At 38.2% G+C, this 16,659-nt stretch overlaps 1 protein-coding gene across 1 annotated transcript in view; it reads right to left on the reverse strand.

Annotated features, from left to right (window-relative positions):
• LOC126282191 (synapsin) overlaps positions 1-16,659 on the reverse strand; it is a 783,143-nt gene that overhangs the window by 15,155 nt on the left and 751,329 nt on the right. Inside the window, exon 8 of the mRNA XM_049981720.1 lies at positions 4,524-4,704. Coding sequence (XP_049837677.1) covers positions 4,524-4,704 — 181 coding nt within the window. The remainder of the gene's footprint in view (positions 1-4,523; positions 4,705-16,659) is intronic.

The following is a 16,659-nucleotide window of genomic DNA, read 5'->3' on the forward strand; positions in this document are numbered from 1 at the left end:
ACCTGCCTGCCTTTACTCAGTTTCAGAGAACTGAATATCTATGATAGTTAGCTGTTTGTTGAAATTTTTTGAACAAGTTATGGAAGTAACCAAAATCTTTCAACAAACTAATCATAATTTTCTCACATCATTGCATTGTTCTCTTTAAGCAACATTTATACAGTTTGGAAGTATGAAATTTACCATTATAGCTCGTCAGTCTAATAAAAAAACTCACAGAACTGCACCTCTTTCTCTAATAATAAACAGGTATACATGTGTGTTTTATCTGATCTCTAATTTTTTTAAAAAAATAGTATTTATGAAAGTAAATTGTGAAATACACATAGTTTAAAAATGAGATAATGTAAGGTGCTAAATATAACTATTACATAATAGATAAAAAAAGTAATTGTCATCAAGAGTGGTGGAATGTGGTTATGAAAAGATTGTTTGGTGCTTGAGATTGCCTCTGAAAAACATCAGAAAGCCTATGGATATGTTACCTGTAACTGATGTTTAACATTTAACAGTCATCTCTTGATATTATATATATTTTTAGAATATCCATTTTGATTTTTAAGGAACTGTATGTTATTATAGTTCATTGCCTTTGAAGTGAACAATGTTTGGAATTTGAAAGCAGTATAAAATATTTGTGTTATGTTAATAGAGGCTGCTTCAAAAATGCTTGATTTTGGCGATGTGCACTGGCCTCAGATTGAATCCATCCTGCAGATTAACAATGAGGGTTGGTGTGCTAGCCATCTAGGATGTAGTTTTTACATGGTTTTCCACAGCCACTATGTAAATACTGGTCTGGTTCCCATGTTCTGCATTAGATACAGGATGTACAAACACTTTGTAAAAGGATGCCACCTAGAATCACAAGATCACTCTAGATGCAGGCAGAAGGGGTACACAGACTCCTCACTGAAGAGGGGAGGAAGTGGGAGGGAGCCAGCTGTAGCTTTAAAATACCTTTGGGAGTAGCGATCCCATTGTAACAATAGCCTAAATATGGATATGATTGTTTCTCTGTGACATTGGAGATATTTCATACCAGTCCTGCTGTGATATTGGTTGGATAAAGGACACCAGGTTGGAAGGAAGATAGGGAGCTTACCATGACAATATTATAATGAGTGCTGCACTTATAAATTTACAGATATAACATGGATTTCTGGAAAATTTTAATGTTAATCTTTTTCTTGTGCCTTTGTATCTTATCAGCACACGATAGGCATGGATATTAAGAGATTTGGCATGGTTAATTTAAGGGGTGGCTGGATGCCCTTCCTGTCACCAGCCGGTCACCCTTCTGCTGACCCCTTCTACTTCTCAGGATAGAATGTATGTATCCCAACCATCTGCAGGCAGTGATACTGTTGTGAAAGTGAGCATATGTTTTCTGCACATTTGCAAATTATGTTACTGAGGTAGGACATGGGTACCATCCCATTATTCACCTAGTGTGATTGGGAAACTGCCAAAAAGACACATCCAAGACAGCTGGCTCTTGAGTCCTTTGGGAAGTTGCAATTGTATGTGACCTCTATGTGCCAGGAATATCTTCACCATCATTCATTGCTAAATGTGTTATTAATTAATACTGGGCACATGTTCACTGAGCACCTACAGTGCAACTATTTGAACGTTGTGGCTGGTGGTGGCTGTGGCATATCACAGTGGTCCAAAACAAAGAGAGGCATTATATAATGAAATACTTTATGTCTGTGTTTGCTAATAACTGTGATGTGACAAATAATAAAATTTATATGGGTGAGAGGATGTAATACTAATGTCTTGTATTTGCAAATTCGGATGCCTTATGTGAAAAAAGTGTATAAACATGGCAGGATAAGGTAGCTGCAAAGAATCATTGTGTCTAAAAATTGTAAAATAAGTGCAAATTATCACAAAAGAACCCATGTACACCATATTTCAGAAGGAAGACATATGCATAACTTCTTTAGTCATTGGACTGAGAGTGGTATAATTAGGTACCAAGCAGTGGTGTAAGGCAAATCCAAGTAGAATAAATGAAATTTAATTAAATGATCAACAAAAATAAAATAAAATAAAGAATGAGGCAAATGGAGATGAAGATTCTGACTTTTGTAATATTGTAAGCTTGTGATGTGAATGAAGAGTAATAGGGCAGCAAGGCAATAATTATACACTGCAGCAGTAGGGAAAAAAAAACATCAACAGAATGGGCTGATAAGCATAGCATAGCAATAGAAAATCAGTAACACTTATAAAGAAACATTTCATACTAGCAGCAGATCTGAGAGAGATATGACTCAGCCAAACCATTCTTGACCATATTAAAATGAGTCCAAGAAATATGACATGACAACACAAATAATAACATCTCATAATTGCAAGTAATTGTGCAGTATCATACCCATATCACTGAAACATCTCAGGATGGCAAATAATTATACAATCTTGAACCTACTATGACTAATGTCAAGAAAACACAGATATATGGTGTGTGTGGCGAATGGAGCAACCGTTGTTTATCACCTTGTTATATAAGAGAAAATGAAAGTAAAATCTTCTGGCGAAATGTGCAGACTGAGAATGCCCTCAACCTTTAGAAAATTCAGGTCTATCAATAGTAGAAGGAAATCTGAGAATCTAATGAATCTAATAATCTGCCATGACTATATCAGTGAAATCCTTAAAAATATTTTTTATATTATGCATGAATTGAATTTCTTCTCAATGATGATGGTATAACAAGGAATAATTTAATTTACAGCTTTTGGTTTAATCAATCTATAGTAGCCAAAGGAAACTGTGGTATCACAAGTGTTCAGCCTCTAATGTTCACCAATGTCTCACAGATAGAGGGTATGGAAAGGAAACAGTTCAGTACAGCAGATTATGTTTCATGTCCTAAGAAGTTAATGAAACACTCTCAGACAGATGACACTTACAAGGTCAGAGATCTAACAATTTATTTATAAGTTCTTTGACTACTCTATATGATAGATTAGGTAGAAGGATAAAAAGGCAAAACAATAGTAAAGACAGCAGACAAAATAAGAAACGAAGAGATGAATAGGAGTCAACTATAATATCCGTACTTGGTGTAGAGATTGGCAGTTGATCCTCAAAATAAACAAATGTAATGTATTGCACATAAATAACCAGAAAAACCCATTGTTATATGAATACCAAATTGTCAAAACAATCATTGGTAGCAATCACATCCATTAAATATATGGGAGTATGCATATGGAATGATTAAATAAAACCAGCCGTAGGAACAGAAGTGTAGTCCACCTACAAAAGATATTGCTTACAAAACACTTGTTTGACTGACACTTGGATATTGCCCATCAATTTGGAACACTTATCAGACATGTTTGACAGAGAAAATAGAGAAAATTAAAAGAAAAGCATCACATTTTGTCATAGTTTCATCCACTTGACAATTTTTCTGATTTGTGAATGTGCACTTCACTACCTAACATCTCTTTCTACCATCTTGACTTATTTTCAATTTCATTTTTGAGTATTTTGCCCATAACTACATTTTTTTAAAATCTAAGATATGGTAGTGGACAAAAATGAATGATTAACCTCACGGATATATTGTTGTCTTGAAAGACACCTAACAGAAGATGAGCATTGTTTCCAAATTGGAATGTTGGAATGAATGTGTGCTAAAGTCAAAATATAGATTATGTTACTTATGTTTCAACAGCAGAGGACAGACAGCCTTTCTATTCAAAATGTGATGCAACAAATGGAAAGTTTCAGATTAATTTTGTTTACAAGTACCAAAGATGATATCAATAAACAAGAAAGAATCATAATGCAACAAAGCTGACTGCTCAATAACTAACAACAATAACAATAAATATAGGATACCTTAAGAAGTGCTCATTTTTTAAAATTAGGATAGGTGGCCAGGAATTGATAGCAAGGATGCTTCTGATTTTTATTTCATAAACTCATGGAATTTGTGCTAAATTTAAATTAATCTCTTTAATTAGTGAAACAAGATGCTTATGAGCTGTTCTTCACTTTTCCATTGACATTTTACCTTTTAAATTACCGGACTAATATCAATACCAAGGGATCTGATTAAATGTTGAATTATTCAGTCAACCTATCTATATGATTAAATAGATTCTGGTTAGGTAAAGGCCTTCAGAAGTAAGTTGACAAGAACCAAAGAAAATGAAAGTTGAGTAGTAATTAGTGCGTAGAAGTAAAGTGGTAATAAAAGTGTATACCTAAGTTTTACCTCAGTTTACTACATATTCTATCTGTTTTCCTGAGGTCAGTTACATTCTCTCTGGGAGCTGTGATTCAATAAATTCATTGCAAATCGGAGTAGGTATACAGTACTGCAGTCAGAGAAGAGTGAATGAAGATTATTTTGTACATGGTTAAACATACATCAAGAAAGGGACCTCCACATTCTCAGCTAATATGTAACTCACATGTGTGGCACAAGCAAGATGTTTCTTAACGAACAACAGCCCTTTGAGGCTGCAGTGAGTACCGGCGTTTCGCCATACCTTGAGAATCACGGCGAACTGGTGGTTGTGGTGATCCTGCCTCTCCAGGAAATACAGGTCGCTCATCACCAGTTGGAGAAGGAATTGTGCTTCCTGTGGTTGTTCCCTGTCCGGGCTGCCCAGACATACTTGTTACTGATGACCGCGAAGTTGTCTTTGTCATTGGGGGTCTGCACTGTGTCTGTTTGCAAAAGAAATACAAAAGAATATAATTAGATTTGAGTATTAACCTCTGTTGGTGCAGTGATTAAGATATCTAGTGCTTTTGCAATTAATTGTCATATGAATAACAGTATTATCTGTAACACAAATGAAATATAGAATCTTATAAGGAAATTAGCTACCTTCAGTGTCATTTTTATGTGTTAAAATCATATTCGGTAATGGTATTTGTTAGTTATTTAAGTAATCTCATTCAAGTTTTATCTTATTACAACACCAAAGAGAATAAAGCTGAAACATGGTGAGCATATTACGAAAAACTACTGGCAGAGAAATACTGTATTAGAAATAGGACATTGTGTGTCCCTGTACTGCTGTATTATCTTAACATTGTAACTGAAAAAACTTCACATCATTCCTAAACATACTTGTTGACTGGCATAAGCAAACAAAACCACTAAATTATATGAGGGGGGACTATTAGGGATGGGTGATTCATAACATTTCTACCACAGAAATGCATACATTGTTGTCTGTTGCTGTAGACTACACTAATAGATCACTATTAGTAATGATGGACAGTGTATGTTGTGTATCACAGCCTCTGGTCTTACTCTAATTTATACAGGCTGCAAAATAGAACTGTGAAGTTAACACAATAGCTGTTACCTATATGCTACTTATACAGTTAAAACAACCATTTACTGTTCAGCTACTACAAAACAGTTCAGAATTATGCAAGCACTATGTTAACTGCTGAAAGAAATATTTTACTGTGCTGCGTGAATGGGTGATTATTAACAATGTATTTTACTTACATAGTGATAATGGGGATACACAAACACAGAATTAAAATTCAAATATTATTTACAAAATATGGATAATAAGATGCAATTTTTAAGCTTTTTTATTTCTGAAGAAGCTATTTTCAGACTAATGACTGTGGGCAAAACAATCAAACATTACACCCATTCAAGGAGTTCCTCTTTATACTCAGTAGGGATACAGAAATGATATGAAACTTATTTTTGCATCTACTGCTCATGTAGATCATAGTACATTTGAAATTTTTATTAACATTACATGGATATCAGTATGTAACTGTAGTAATTTTGAGCTCCTTGAAGTGATCTCTGCAAGCAGTTTGCTTATTACCTACACATACATACTTAGTGGTAATTTTTGTTTTCAATAAACAGTTCATTGATTTTAACTGTGTTGTCCCAGATTCCCCCACAAGATAGCAGGAGTGCATCAAAATATGCTGACATGTTTGTGTGAAAGTTTGACTTTATTCTTTGCATAGCTAGAACACATTAATGGTGCCAGATTTGGGGGAAAGGGGATATTCTCACCGACTTGCTGGTGCCTTATGCAAAATAAACCCTTGTGGGTGCAGTTAACAACCATACTTGTAAATTGGAGTTTGCTCCAACTAAGGTTAATTACCTTTGAAAGTCAAATATTGAACTGTATCTTACGCAAAAAATACCACAGTCCTACCCACAAAGGCAGGTAGTGGCTGCATTGGATTAAGCAGGTAGCCAACTAGAAGACAGAAATAAATTGGGTCATTTGCAATCACTCAAATGCGCACTAACTCACAAAAAGGAGATTTGATATAAACAACTAAACTATGTAGCAACACACAACATAAACTCACTACATAAGACTGGAAAACTCAAGAATTTCACAGATGACTTAAAATAAACAATAAAATAAAATAAAATAAATAGCAGCACTCCAAGAAGTGAGGAACATGGTAGAAGACCCTTTGGGATCACAAGAATACAGAATTTATTGTGGGAAACCATAACAGATGGTTATGAAGCAATGTCCCCAATTTGGAACTGGATTTATAGTAAATATAAAAATAATAGATTCAGTTTACATTTTTCAAACAGTATCACCAAAAACTGCAAGTCTGACTTTTAAAACAATGAATAAAACTTACAGAATATGAACTGCTCATGCTCCTACAAATGAAAAAAATGTAACCAAAACAAGGGAAGAAGTAGATAAATTTTAGGAACTTGTTAAATAATCTGTGAACAGAACAAATAAATAAAAGGAATGTAAAAATCTTTTTGAGAGAATTCAGTGCCAAGTTGGGAAAAGTAAGGAAATATGAAGATTTAATTAGAAAATGGAGTTCATGTAACTTTACAAACAAGAATGACCACAGACTTATAGAACTTGGCAGAGAAAATGACCTTATATCTAAATCAACCTACATTTAGAGGAAGACAGATAAGGTTAAAACACGGAAACATGAAGATGGCAGCTACATCATTTTTGTGTAGACAACAAATTTCACAAGAAAATATACAATGTTGTTGTATTGAGAGTAGCAGAAATAGGCTCAGACCACTAAATAGTTAACTAAATTCAAATTAGTAATGCCTGCCATTATCAGGAATGTAGAAACATCTTTATGTGATTTCTTAAAATTAAAATATATTACAAAAATCTTTTAATGCCTAGATTACATTTACATAGATATGATGGCTAGCTAGTTTTTGTTGTATCAACTATCATCAGATCTGTAAACAAGCAAAATACAGAAAACTGCCTTACAAAAACCTCTTTACAACATTATATCCAAGATAAAAATGTTTGAAGAAAGCACAAAACACAAAGATGTATCCTACTATGCTGGTAAAAAATGGAAGTATATACCATAGTAAATGAGAAACCGTCATACAGAAAAATGAACATTCATCGACAAAAAATGGTATGCCTTTCTTTCCCCTGTTGTGCTCACACAAAGTAGACTAACTGTGAAGTATAAAAAACACACACAGAAAACTGGTGAATACCTTTAACACTTGCACAATGAGTTCATATACTAAGTTCATTTTGAGTGCATTTTGTAAAGTTAAACTTCATGTTACATGTACATCTTCATCTGTATCTATACTCTGCAAACCATTGAAAGTACTTGGCAAAGAGTATGTTCCATAATATCAGTTATTAAGGTTTCTTTCCATTTCATTCAGTTACGGATTGCGGAAAGTGTGATTGTTTGAATGCTTCCATCTGTGCTGTGGTTATTCTAATCTTGTCCTCATGATCCCTGTGCAAGTGACACACAGAGAGCTGTAGCACATTCCTATAATTGCCATTTGAAGCTAGTTCCTGAAACTTTGTTAGTAGACTTTCTTGGGATAATTTATGCCCATTTTCAAGTATCTGCCAGTTCAGTTCCTTCAGCATCTCTGGGACACTCTCCAATGAGTCAAAGAAATCTTGTGCTGGCCTTCTCTGTATATGTTCAATATCCCCTGTTAGTCCTATTTGGTACATGTCCCACGCACGTGAGCTATATTCTAGAATGGGTTGCATGATTGATTTGGAGGCAATCTCCTTTGTAGACTGCTTCACACACAACTGAGTCTATGTGATCATTCCATTTCATATCCTTACAAAGTGTTTCACCCAGGTATTTGTACGTGTTGGCTAATTCCAACTGTGACTCATTGATATTATAGTCATAGGACACCATGTTTTTTGTTTTGTGAAGTGCACAATTTTCCATTTCTGAACATTTAAAGCAAGTTATCAATCTTTGCACCATTATGAAATCTTATCAAGATATGACTGAATATTTATGCAGTTCTTTATAAATAACTGGATCATATGCAAAAATTTTGAGGTTACTGTTAATATTGTCTGCAAGGTCATTAATATACAATATGGACTGCAAGGGTCCCAACACTCTTCCATAGGTCACAGCGAAAGTTATTTCTACATCTGACAATGGCTCTCCATCCAAGATAACGTGCTGCATGCCCCTTACCAAAAAGTCCTCAGTCCTGTCACAAATATCACTTGATAGCCCGTATGATTGTACTTTGACAATAAGCATAAGTGTGATACTGAATCAAATGCTTTTCAGAAATCTGAAATATTCTGCATCTACCTGAGTGCCTTGATCTAAAACAGTCAGTATGTCACATGAGTTGGGTTCCATATAGTTAATATTTTTGGAATCTGTGCTGGCTGGCATAGAGGAGGTCATTCTGTTAGAGATACCTCATTAAGTTTGAGCTCAGAATATGTTCTAAGGTTCTGCAACAAATCAATGTCCAGATTGGATGGTAGCTTTGTGGATCACTTCTAGGCCTACTACCATTCTTGTAGATGGGTGTGAACTGTGCTTTTGTTCAAGGATCTGTGACAGATTATAGTTAGAAGAGTGCCAAACTCAGCCACATATTCAACATGGAATCTGATAAGGATTTTATTGGGTCCTGGAGCTTTGTTCAGTTTTAATGATTTCAAATATTTATCAACATTACTGACACTAATACTTGCTTAATTTCCCTTTTCAGTGGCACAAGGATTAAATTGCAGCAATTCTCCTGGGTGTTTCCTTTGTAAAAAAAATTGAAAATGGAGTCAAGCATTTCAGCATTTGCTTTGCTACCCTCAATTTCAATTCCTCTCTCATTCACTAGATGCTGGATACTAATTTTGGTGACACTTCTAAGTGCCTTTACATAAGGCCAGAATTTCTTTGGGTTTTGCAAAAGATCATATGACAATATTCTGCTATGGTAGTCATTGAAGGCTTTACACAATACTCTCTTGAGAGACAAAAGTGTTTCATTCTGCATCTTTTTACCTATAGTCTTATGCTATTGTGCAGTAGTCTCAGTTTCTTTAGAAGTGTCTTTACAGTGATTGTCTACTATGGAGGGTCCCTCCCATTATGAATTGTTCTACTGGGTACATACCTATTGAGTGCATGGTCAACTATTCTTTTAAATTGAACCTCAGTTCCTCTACATGCTCGTGTCTGTGCTGAATGTTTCAACTTTCTTGTTGAAACATGATGTTACTGATTTTCTATCTAATTTACCTCAAATGGGTCTGTTCTGTTTGTATCCCTTAGATCTAATATATTTCCATCATGAGTAGAGTTCTGACCTAACTGTTGTAGGTAGTTTTCCAAGAAGGCATTTGGTAATGTTTCACAGGATGCCTTATCACACCCACCACTAACAAAACTAATTTTCTCAAGTGATTGTAGGATGATTTAAGTCTCCACTGATGATTGTATTATGACTGGGGAACTTATGTACAAGTGAACTGAGATTTTCTCTAAAATTTTTGGTTATATCAGATGAGCTGGGTGAATGGCAGAAGGGTCAAATCATCATTTTATTTCCACTCTTGATACTGAGCCTTCCCCAAACAATCTCACATGCAGCTTCAATTTCTGTCTCAGTGGATTTGAGTTTCTTGCCTACTGTGACAAATACACCACCTCCATTTTTCATTAATATACACTTAAATTTTAACCAGAAATCTCTCTGCTATCAGTTTAAGGTTCCAACAAGATATCTGTACTTAGTATTATATGAGTTTCACAGTTTTTCAGGAGGACTTTGACCTCTGGCACTTTGCTGTGACTAGGAGAGCCATTTCTTTCAGTCTTTCACTGATACTTCTAGGCCTCCTACATTTGTCATTATCTGGATTGGATGGAGAGCTGCCTAATCTAAAAAAAAACCTTGTGTGCACCCTACACACTGTCAGCTATCTAGGTAACAGCCTCAGATGTGTCGTGCACATCTGACCCATTTAGGGGGACCCTACAGTTCTCAACCGTATGGTGCAAGTCCAGGAAGTCACAGCCTAGCTTATCATAGAACCTTAGAATTCTCTGGTCAGTACTTCCACTCAACTCAGAACTAAGGGGCCGAGGTCAGTTCTGGGGCAATGCTGCAAATTGTGAGCTTCATTGAAACTCCATACACAAGGCTGGTATTCTCAACCTTCTCTGCCAGTTGCTGGAATGACCCAAGTATGACCTTGGAGCCCAGACGACAGGAACCATTTGTTCCAATATGTGCCACAAGCTGCAGTTGATTGCATCCATCTCCCTTAATGGCCTCTTCACATGTTGAATGAGGCTCCCAGGCAAACACACTTGAGTGCACCTGGTGCAAAACTGGGAAGGAATGGGTTAATATAATCCACCATGAACGTATTAAATGTGGGGTGAGCACAAGCTGCATGTATCAGTAATCATCCTGCAGTGATGTTTTTATGTAGAAATAAAGATGAATAAGAAACTTGTTGCTAATACGTCAAGAAAACTGAGGCAGGCTGTACAGCTGTAGGAATACACAAAAATAAACAGACATCTTAGCAAAGAATTTTTTTCCATGCCCAGTACTCATGAAGTTTTAAAATTACTGAAGGAAACGTCATTACAAAGCTAAATGTCAACATAACATGCATGGAACAGAAATCCTACCTAACTATCATTTGAAAATGAACACATATAATTCCAGTGTTACACCAATGATTTATAAACATATCATACTTGTACAAGGGGTGGTGCTGGTGGTGGTGGTGGTGGTGGTGGTGGTGGTGATTTAAGGGCGAGGGTGCTAAACAGCAAGGTCATCAGTGATATTGCATGAATGTTATGGAGATGAGATTGGCAAAAACCTTTAAAAAATAATAATATATCAGAAAATCAAGTTGCATTCACACACAAGAATTGAAAAAAACAGCCCACATAAGATGAGCATCACAAAAGCCCTCAATAAAAGTCAGCCGAAACACAGCAGAATAATTAGATAAAATCAAGGACAAGATACCAGAAAAAAAATTCGGGGCAGGTGACTGTGGCTGAGTGACTACAAGTGATGGGTGATTGAGCCATTCTGTGACACATTAAAATCTCTCACCCAACATTTTGGGAAGAATTCCAAACATAACACAAAATTTTAAAACAACACCTCATTATCAGTTAACAATATTAGGAAAAGGATAGATTGCTATCCACCATAGAGGTGAAAAGCATTTTTCAGCAAAGAAAACACACACACACACACACACACACACACACACACACACTTTCACACAAGCAAGCGCACTTCATGCACATACGACTGAAACCTCTGGAAGCTCTCACCAGGATGCGACTGTCATGTGAAAGCAATCTGGAGTGGAGCGAGGAAGGAAGGGGGAGGGATAACAGGGTATGGATGAGGGTAGACAAGAGTGCTGTCTAGCAGGGTATACTGGAACTAGATGGTGGTCTGACAAGACTGCCAGAGGCTGTGTCAAGAGGTGGGGTGGGGGACAGGGAGCAGAAGAGGAGAGAAAATGGGAGGAGCAGAGAAGGAAAGAAAGGACCGGCGTATTGGAAGAGGGCGGCACACAATGAAAGTGAGGAGAGGTGAAAATAAAGGAGGTGATAGGATAGAAGGGGTGTAAACTGTTGGGTGAACGGTGTGGGGCAGCAGGTTCCCATAGCTTGAGGCTGGTATAATTTCGGGAGCAGAGGATGTGCTATAGAGAGCACTCCCATCTGTGCAGTTCAGAAAAATTAATGGTGGAGGGGATGATCAAGATGGCCCAGCTTGTGAAGCAGCCATTGAAATCGAGCATGTTATGTTCAAGTTGTGCCACAGGGGGGTCTACTTTGCTCTTGACCACAGCTTGGTGGTAGCCATTATCCTGGTAGACAGGTGGTTTGTAGTCATACCAATATAAAAGGCTATGGCATGGCATCATTGTAGTAGAGCTGGTAAATGACATACCTGCTTTCAGAGGTGGCACAGCCTTTGGTGGAGTAAAACAAGCCTGTGACAGGACTGGAATAGAAAGTACTGGATGGGTGGATTGGGCAGGTCTTGCATGTGGGTCTTCCACAGGTGTATGATTCATGTGGCAAGGGGTCCAGAATTCTTCCAAAAATGATGGATGTGAGATTTTAATGTCTCACAGGGTAAGTCAGTCAATCATTATCTAAAACTAGTCATCCAGCCACAGTCACTTGTCCCCTTTTTTGTGCCTGTACTGGTATTTTATCCTTGATTTTACTTTGTTGTTCTGCTTTGTTTTGTCTGACTTTTATTGAGGGCTTTTCTGATGCTCATCTTATTGTGACTGTCTTTCCAATTCCTGCACGTTAATCCAACTTGGTTTGCCGATATATCATTATTTTTTAATAGATTTTCACCAATCTCGTCCTTATATCATTCATGCAAAGGCACTGATGACCATGTTGCTTTTTAGTGCCATCACCAACAAATCATCACTACCATCATCATTTGTATGTGTATGGTGTGTTCTTAAATCCTCGGTGTAACACTGGAATTGTTTGTGTTCATTTTCACATTACAGCTAAATAGGAGATTTTTTTCCATAGATGATGGCATTTTTTGTAATGATGTAATTTTAAAATTTTTAAGACCTTTTTTTCTGTGATGTTTGTGTCTTTTTGTGTGTTCCTACAGTTGTACAGAATAGCTCAATTTTGTTTTTGCTGTTAGCACTGATTTCTTAGTCACATTGCTTTCTATACAAATTCATATCATGGCATTCTCATTATTACTGGTACACCCAGTTTGTGTTTGACACTGATTTAATATACACATTGTAGATTATAGTAAACCATGAAAATTTTTGTTACTGTAACACAGTAAAGTCATCTGTGATGCTTGTTCATTTTTATGTATGATGGTTATTTTTATCAATTATGTTATAAACTGTCATTTTTTACCAGAGTAGTTGCATTTTCTTCAAATGTTTTTATCTCAAATATTACCTTCTAAAGAGTTTTTTCTAAGGCAATTTTCTGTATTTTCTTGTTTACAGATCTTCAGGTGATTGTTAAACCAAAACCACCTTGTCATTGTACTTTGATTATCTATGCACTAAAAACTTTTTATACAAAATGTTTTAAAATTTTAATTAACATTAAATTAATTCTGATAAAGAAAATGAATCGAAAAAAACAAATAGGAGCTACAACCAACATTGGCTAATTAAAAATGACAAATACTGATGCTATTATGAAAAGGATACTTGCTGCCCACCATATAGAGGAGTTGCTGAGTCGCAGGTAGGCACAACGAAAAGACTGTCACACAATAAGCTTTCAGCCAACAAGGCCTTTGTCAAAAATAGACAAAACATACACACACACACACACACACACACACACACACACACACACACACGCGCACGCACGCGAGAGCTCACTCTCTGGCAGCTGAAGCCATACTACAAACAGCAGCCCATGATGGGAGAGGCAAGTGGTTGGGCATAAGAAAGAGGCTGGTGCACGGAGGGAGAGGGTTGGCAGGGTAAGGATTGGGGATGGTAAAGTACTGTTGGTGGAGTATGTATGGACGAGATGGAGAGAGGGTAGAGCAGCTAGGTGCAGTCAGGAGATTAGATGGGGGGCAGGGGAGAATGGGGGGGGGGGGGGGCAAGGAGTAGTGGAAAACGAGAGAAGTAAAAAGGCTGGGTGCATTGGCAGAATAGAGGGCTATGTAGCACTGAAATGGGAACAGGGAAGGGGCTAAATTGTTAAGTACAATGACTAATGGAGGTTGAGGCCAGGAGGATTACAGGAATGTAGGCTATGTTGCACAGCACAATTTAGAAAAGCTAGACTTGGTGGGAATGATCCAAATGGCACAGGCTGTGAAGCAGTTTTTGGAATGAAGAACATCGTGTTGGGCAGCATGCTCAACAGCAGGATGGTCCATTTGTTTTTTTGGACACAGTTTGTTGGTGGCCATTCATGCGTGCAAACAGCTTGTTGGTTGTCATGTCCAAGTAGAATGCAGCATGGTGGTTGCAGCTTAGCTTATAGATCACATGACTGGTTTCAGATGTATCCCCGCCTTTGTGGGATATGTGATGTTTGTGACCAGATGATGGGAGGATGTATGGGGCAGGTCTTGCATCTAGGTCTATTACCGGGATATGAGCCATGAGGCAAGGGATTGGGAGCAGGGGTTGTGTAGGGATGGACGAGTATATTGTATAGGTTCGGTGGACAGTGGAATACCACTGTGGGAGGGTTGGGTATTTTTGGGGGAGAAGACCAAACAGTGAGGTCATTGTGTATGTTTGATGGGTGGTGGAATACCATTGTGTGGAGTGTGTGTGTGGGGGGGGGGGGGGGGGGTTGGAAATATAGTGGATTGGAGATACCTCATTTCAGGGCATGACTAGAGGTAGTCGAAACCCTGGCAGAGAATGTAATTCAGTTGCTCCAGTCCTGTGTGGTATTGAGACATAAGGGGAATGTTTCTCAGTGGCCAGACAATGGGACTTTGGAAGATGGTGGTTGACTGGAAAGATAAGGCACAGGAGATCTGTTTTTGTATGAGATTTTTTTGGGGGGGTGGGGGAGGGGGCTAATTATGGCCTGTAAAGGCCCTACTGACACCCTCAATGTTTTTTTAGGGGGACTGCTTGTCATCGGAGATGCAACAACCATGGGTGGCTAGAATGTATGGAAGGGACTTCTTGATATGGAATAGGTGGCAGCTGTTGAAGTGGAGGTATTGCTGGTGGTTGGTAGATTTGATATGGACAGAGTTACTGATGTAGCCATCTTTGAAGTGGAGGTCAACATTGAGGAAGCTGGCTTGTTTGGCTGAGTAGGACCAGGTGAAGGTGTTGGGGTTCTGGAGGAATGTGGATAGGGTGTCATCACATTTGATCCAAGATTAAGATGTTATCAATGAATCTGGGTGGTTTGTAAGGCTTCCTCTAGATGGCTCATGAGTAGGTTGGCATAGGATGGTGCCATGTGGTTGCCCAGAGCTGTACCCTGATTTGTTTGTAGATAATACCTTCAAGGGCGAAGTAATTGTGGCTGAGGATATAGTTGGTCATGGTGACTAGAAAGGAGGTTGTTGGTTAGGAATCAATCAGGCATTGAGAAAGGTAGTGTTCAATAGTGGTAAGGCCTTGGGCATTAGGGATGTTAGTGTAAGGGAGGTGGCTTCAGTAGTGAGTAGCAGGACACCATGTGGTAAAGGAACAGGAAATGTGGGGGGCCGGTGGAGAAAATGGTTGGTATCTTTTATATGGGAGGGTAGGTTGTGGGTGATAGGCTGAAGGTATTGGTCTGTGAGAGCAGAGATTCTCTCCATGGGGCACAGTAACTGGCCACAATGGGGCATCCTGGCTGCATGGGTTTATGGACTTTAGAAGCATGTTGAAGGTAGGAGTGTGGGGAGGGATGAGGAGAAAGATGGACTCTGGAGAGGGGTTCTGGGATGCACTAAGGATTTGAAGAGACACTAGAGATCCCGCTGGATTTCTGGAATGGGGTCACTGTATCAGGGTTTGTAGGTGGATGAATCTGAGAGCTGGCAGAGTCTTTCTGTCAGGCAATCATTGCGGTGCAAAACAACAGTGGTGGAGCCTTTGTTGGCAGGACAGATTATAAGATTGAAATCAGTTTTTAGTTGGTGGATGATGGTTCTTTCTGCAGATGTAATGTTAGTTTGCATTTTGAGGGTTTTGGGAAATGATAGTAGGCAAGATTTGAAGGTTACAAAATTCTGGAAAGTTAACAGGGGGTGATTTGGGGGCAGTGGGACTCGTGCACAGTTGGATAGAGGAGCGAACGGAGTCAGGCAGGGTTCAACATTGGTCTTTGGTTGAGTTTCATTGGTAGGGTTGGTGGCAAAAAAGTGTTTCCACTGTACGGAATGGGAGAAAGAGAGAGGTCTTTAAAAATTATTCCAAGATTGGATTTGGGAGAGGGGCAAAATGTGAGGCTTTTGGAAAGGCTAATGCTGACTGCACATTGTGTCTGTTTAGGTTCTGGGTTCTGTGTGGTGGTGGAAAGGAGTTTTGGAGAGTGGGATAAATGTAGTAGGTCTGTGAGACAGGGTTGTCAGCTGTGAGGGCGCGTGGAGAAAGTTTGGAGGTTGTTGTAGAGGTACTGGACAGTAGTAGTCCAAGGTAGGAGTAGGAAGTGAGCAGGGTGGAGAATTTTTTGAGGTGGTATTGTGCATGTTGTTCTAGTTCCTGGAGGGTAAGAGTTTCAGTGTTTGTTATGGGATCCAGGAAATTGGGATTGCATAGCAGGAGAATTTTTAGAGGGAGAGAAGGCATTGGAAGGAGGTTTGGACTTGATTGATACAGTTTTGGAGGATTACGTTGGTGAGGGCTAAGGATTGGCGGAATCTGA

The sequence above is a fragment of the Schistocerca gregaria genome, chromosome 7 (genome assembly GCF_023897955.1).
Source record: "Schistocerca gregaria isolate iqSchGreg1 chromosome 7, iqSchGreg1.2, whole genome shotgun sequence".
NCBI lineage: Eukaryota > Metazoa > Arthropoda > Insecta > Orthoptera > Acrididae > Schistocerca > Schistocerca gregaria.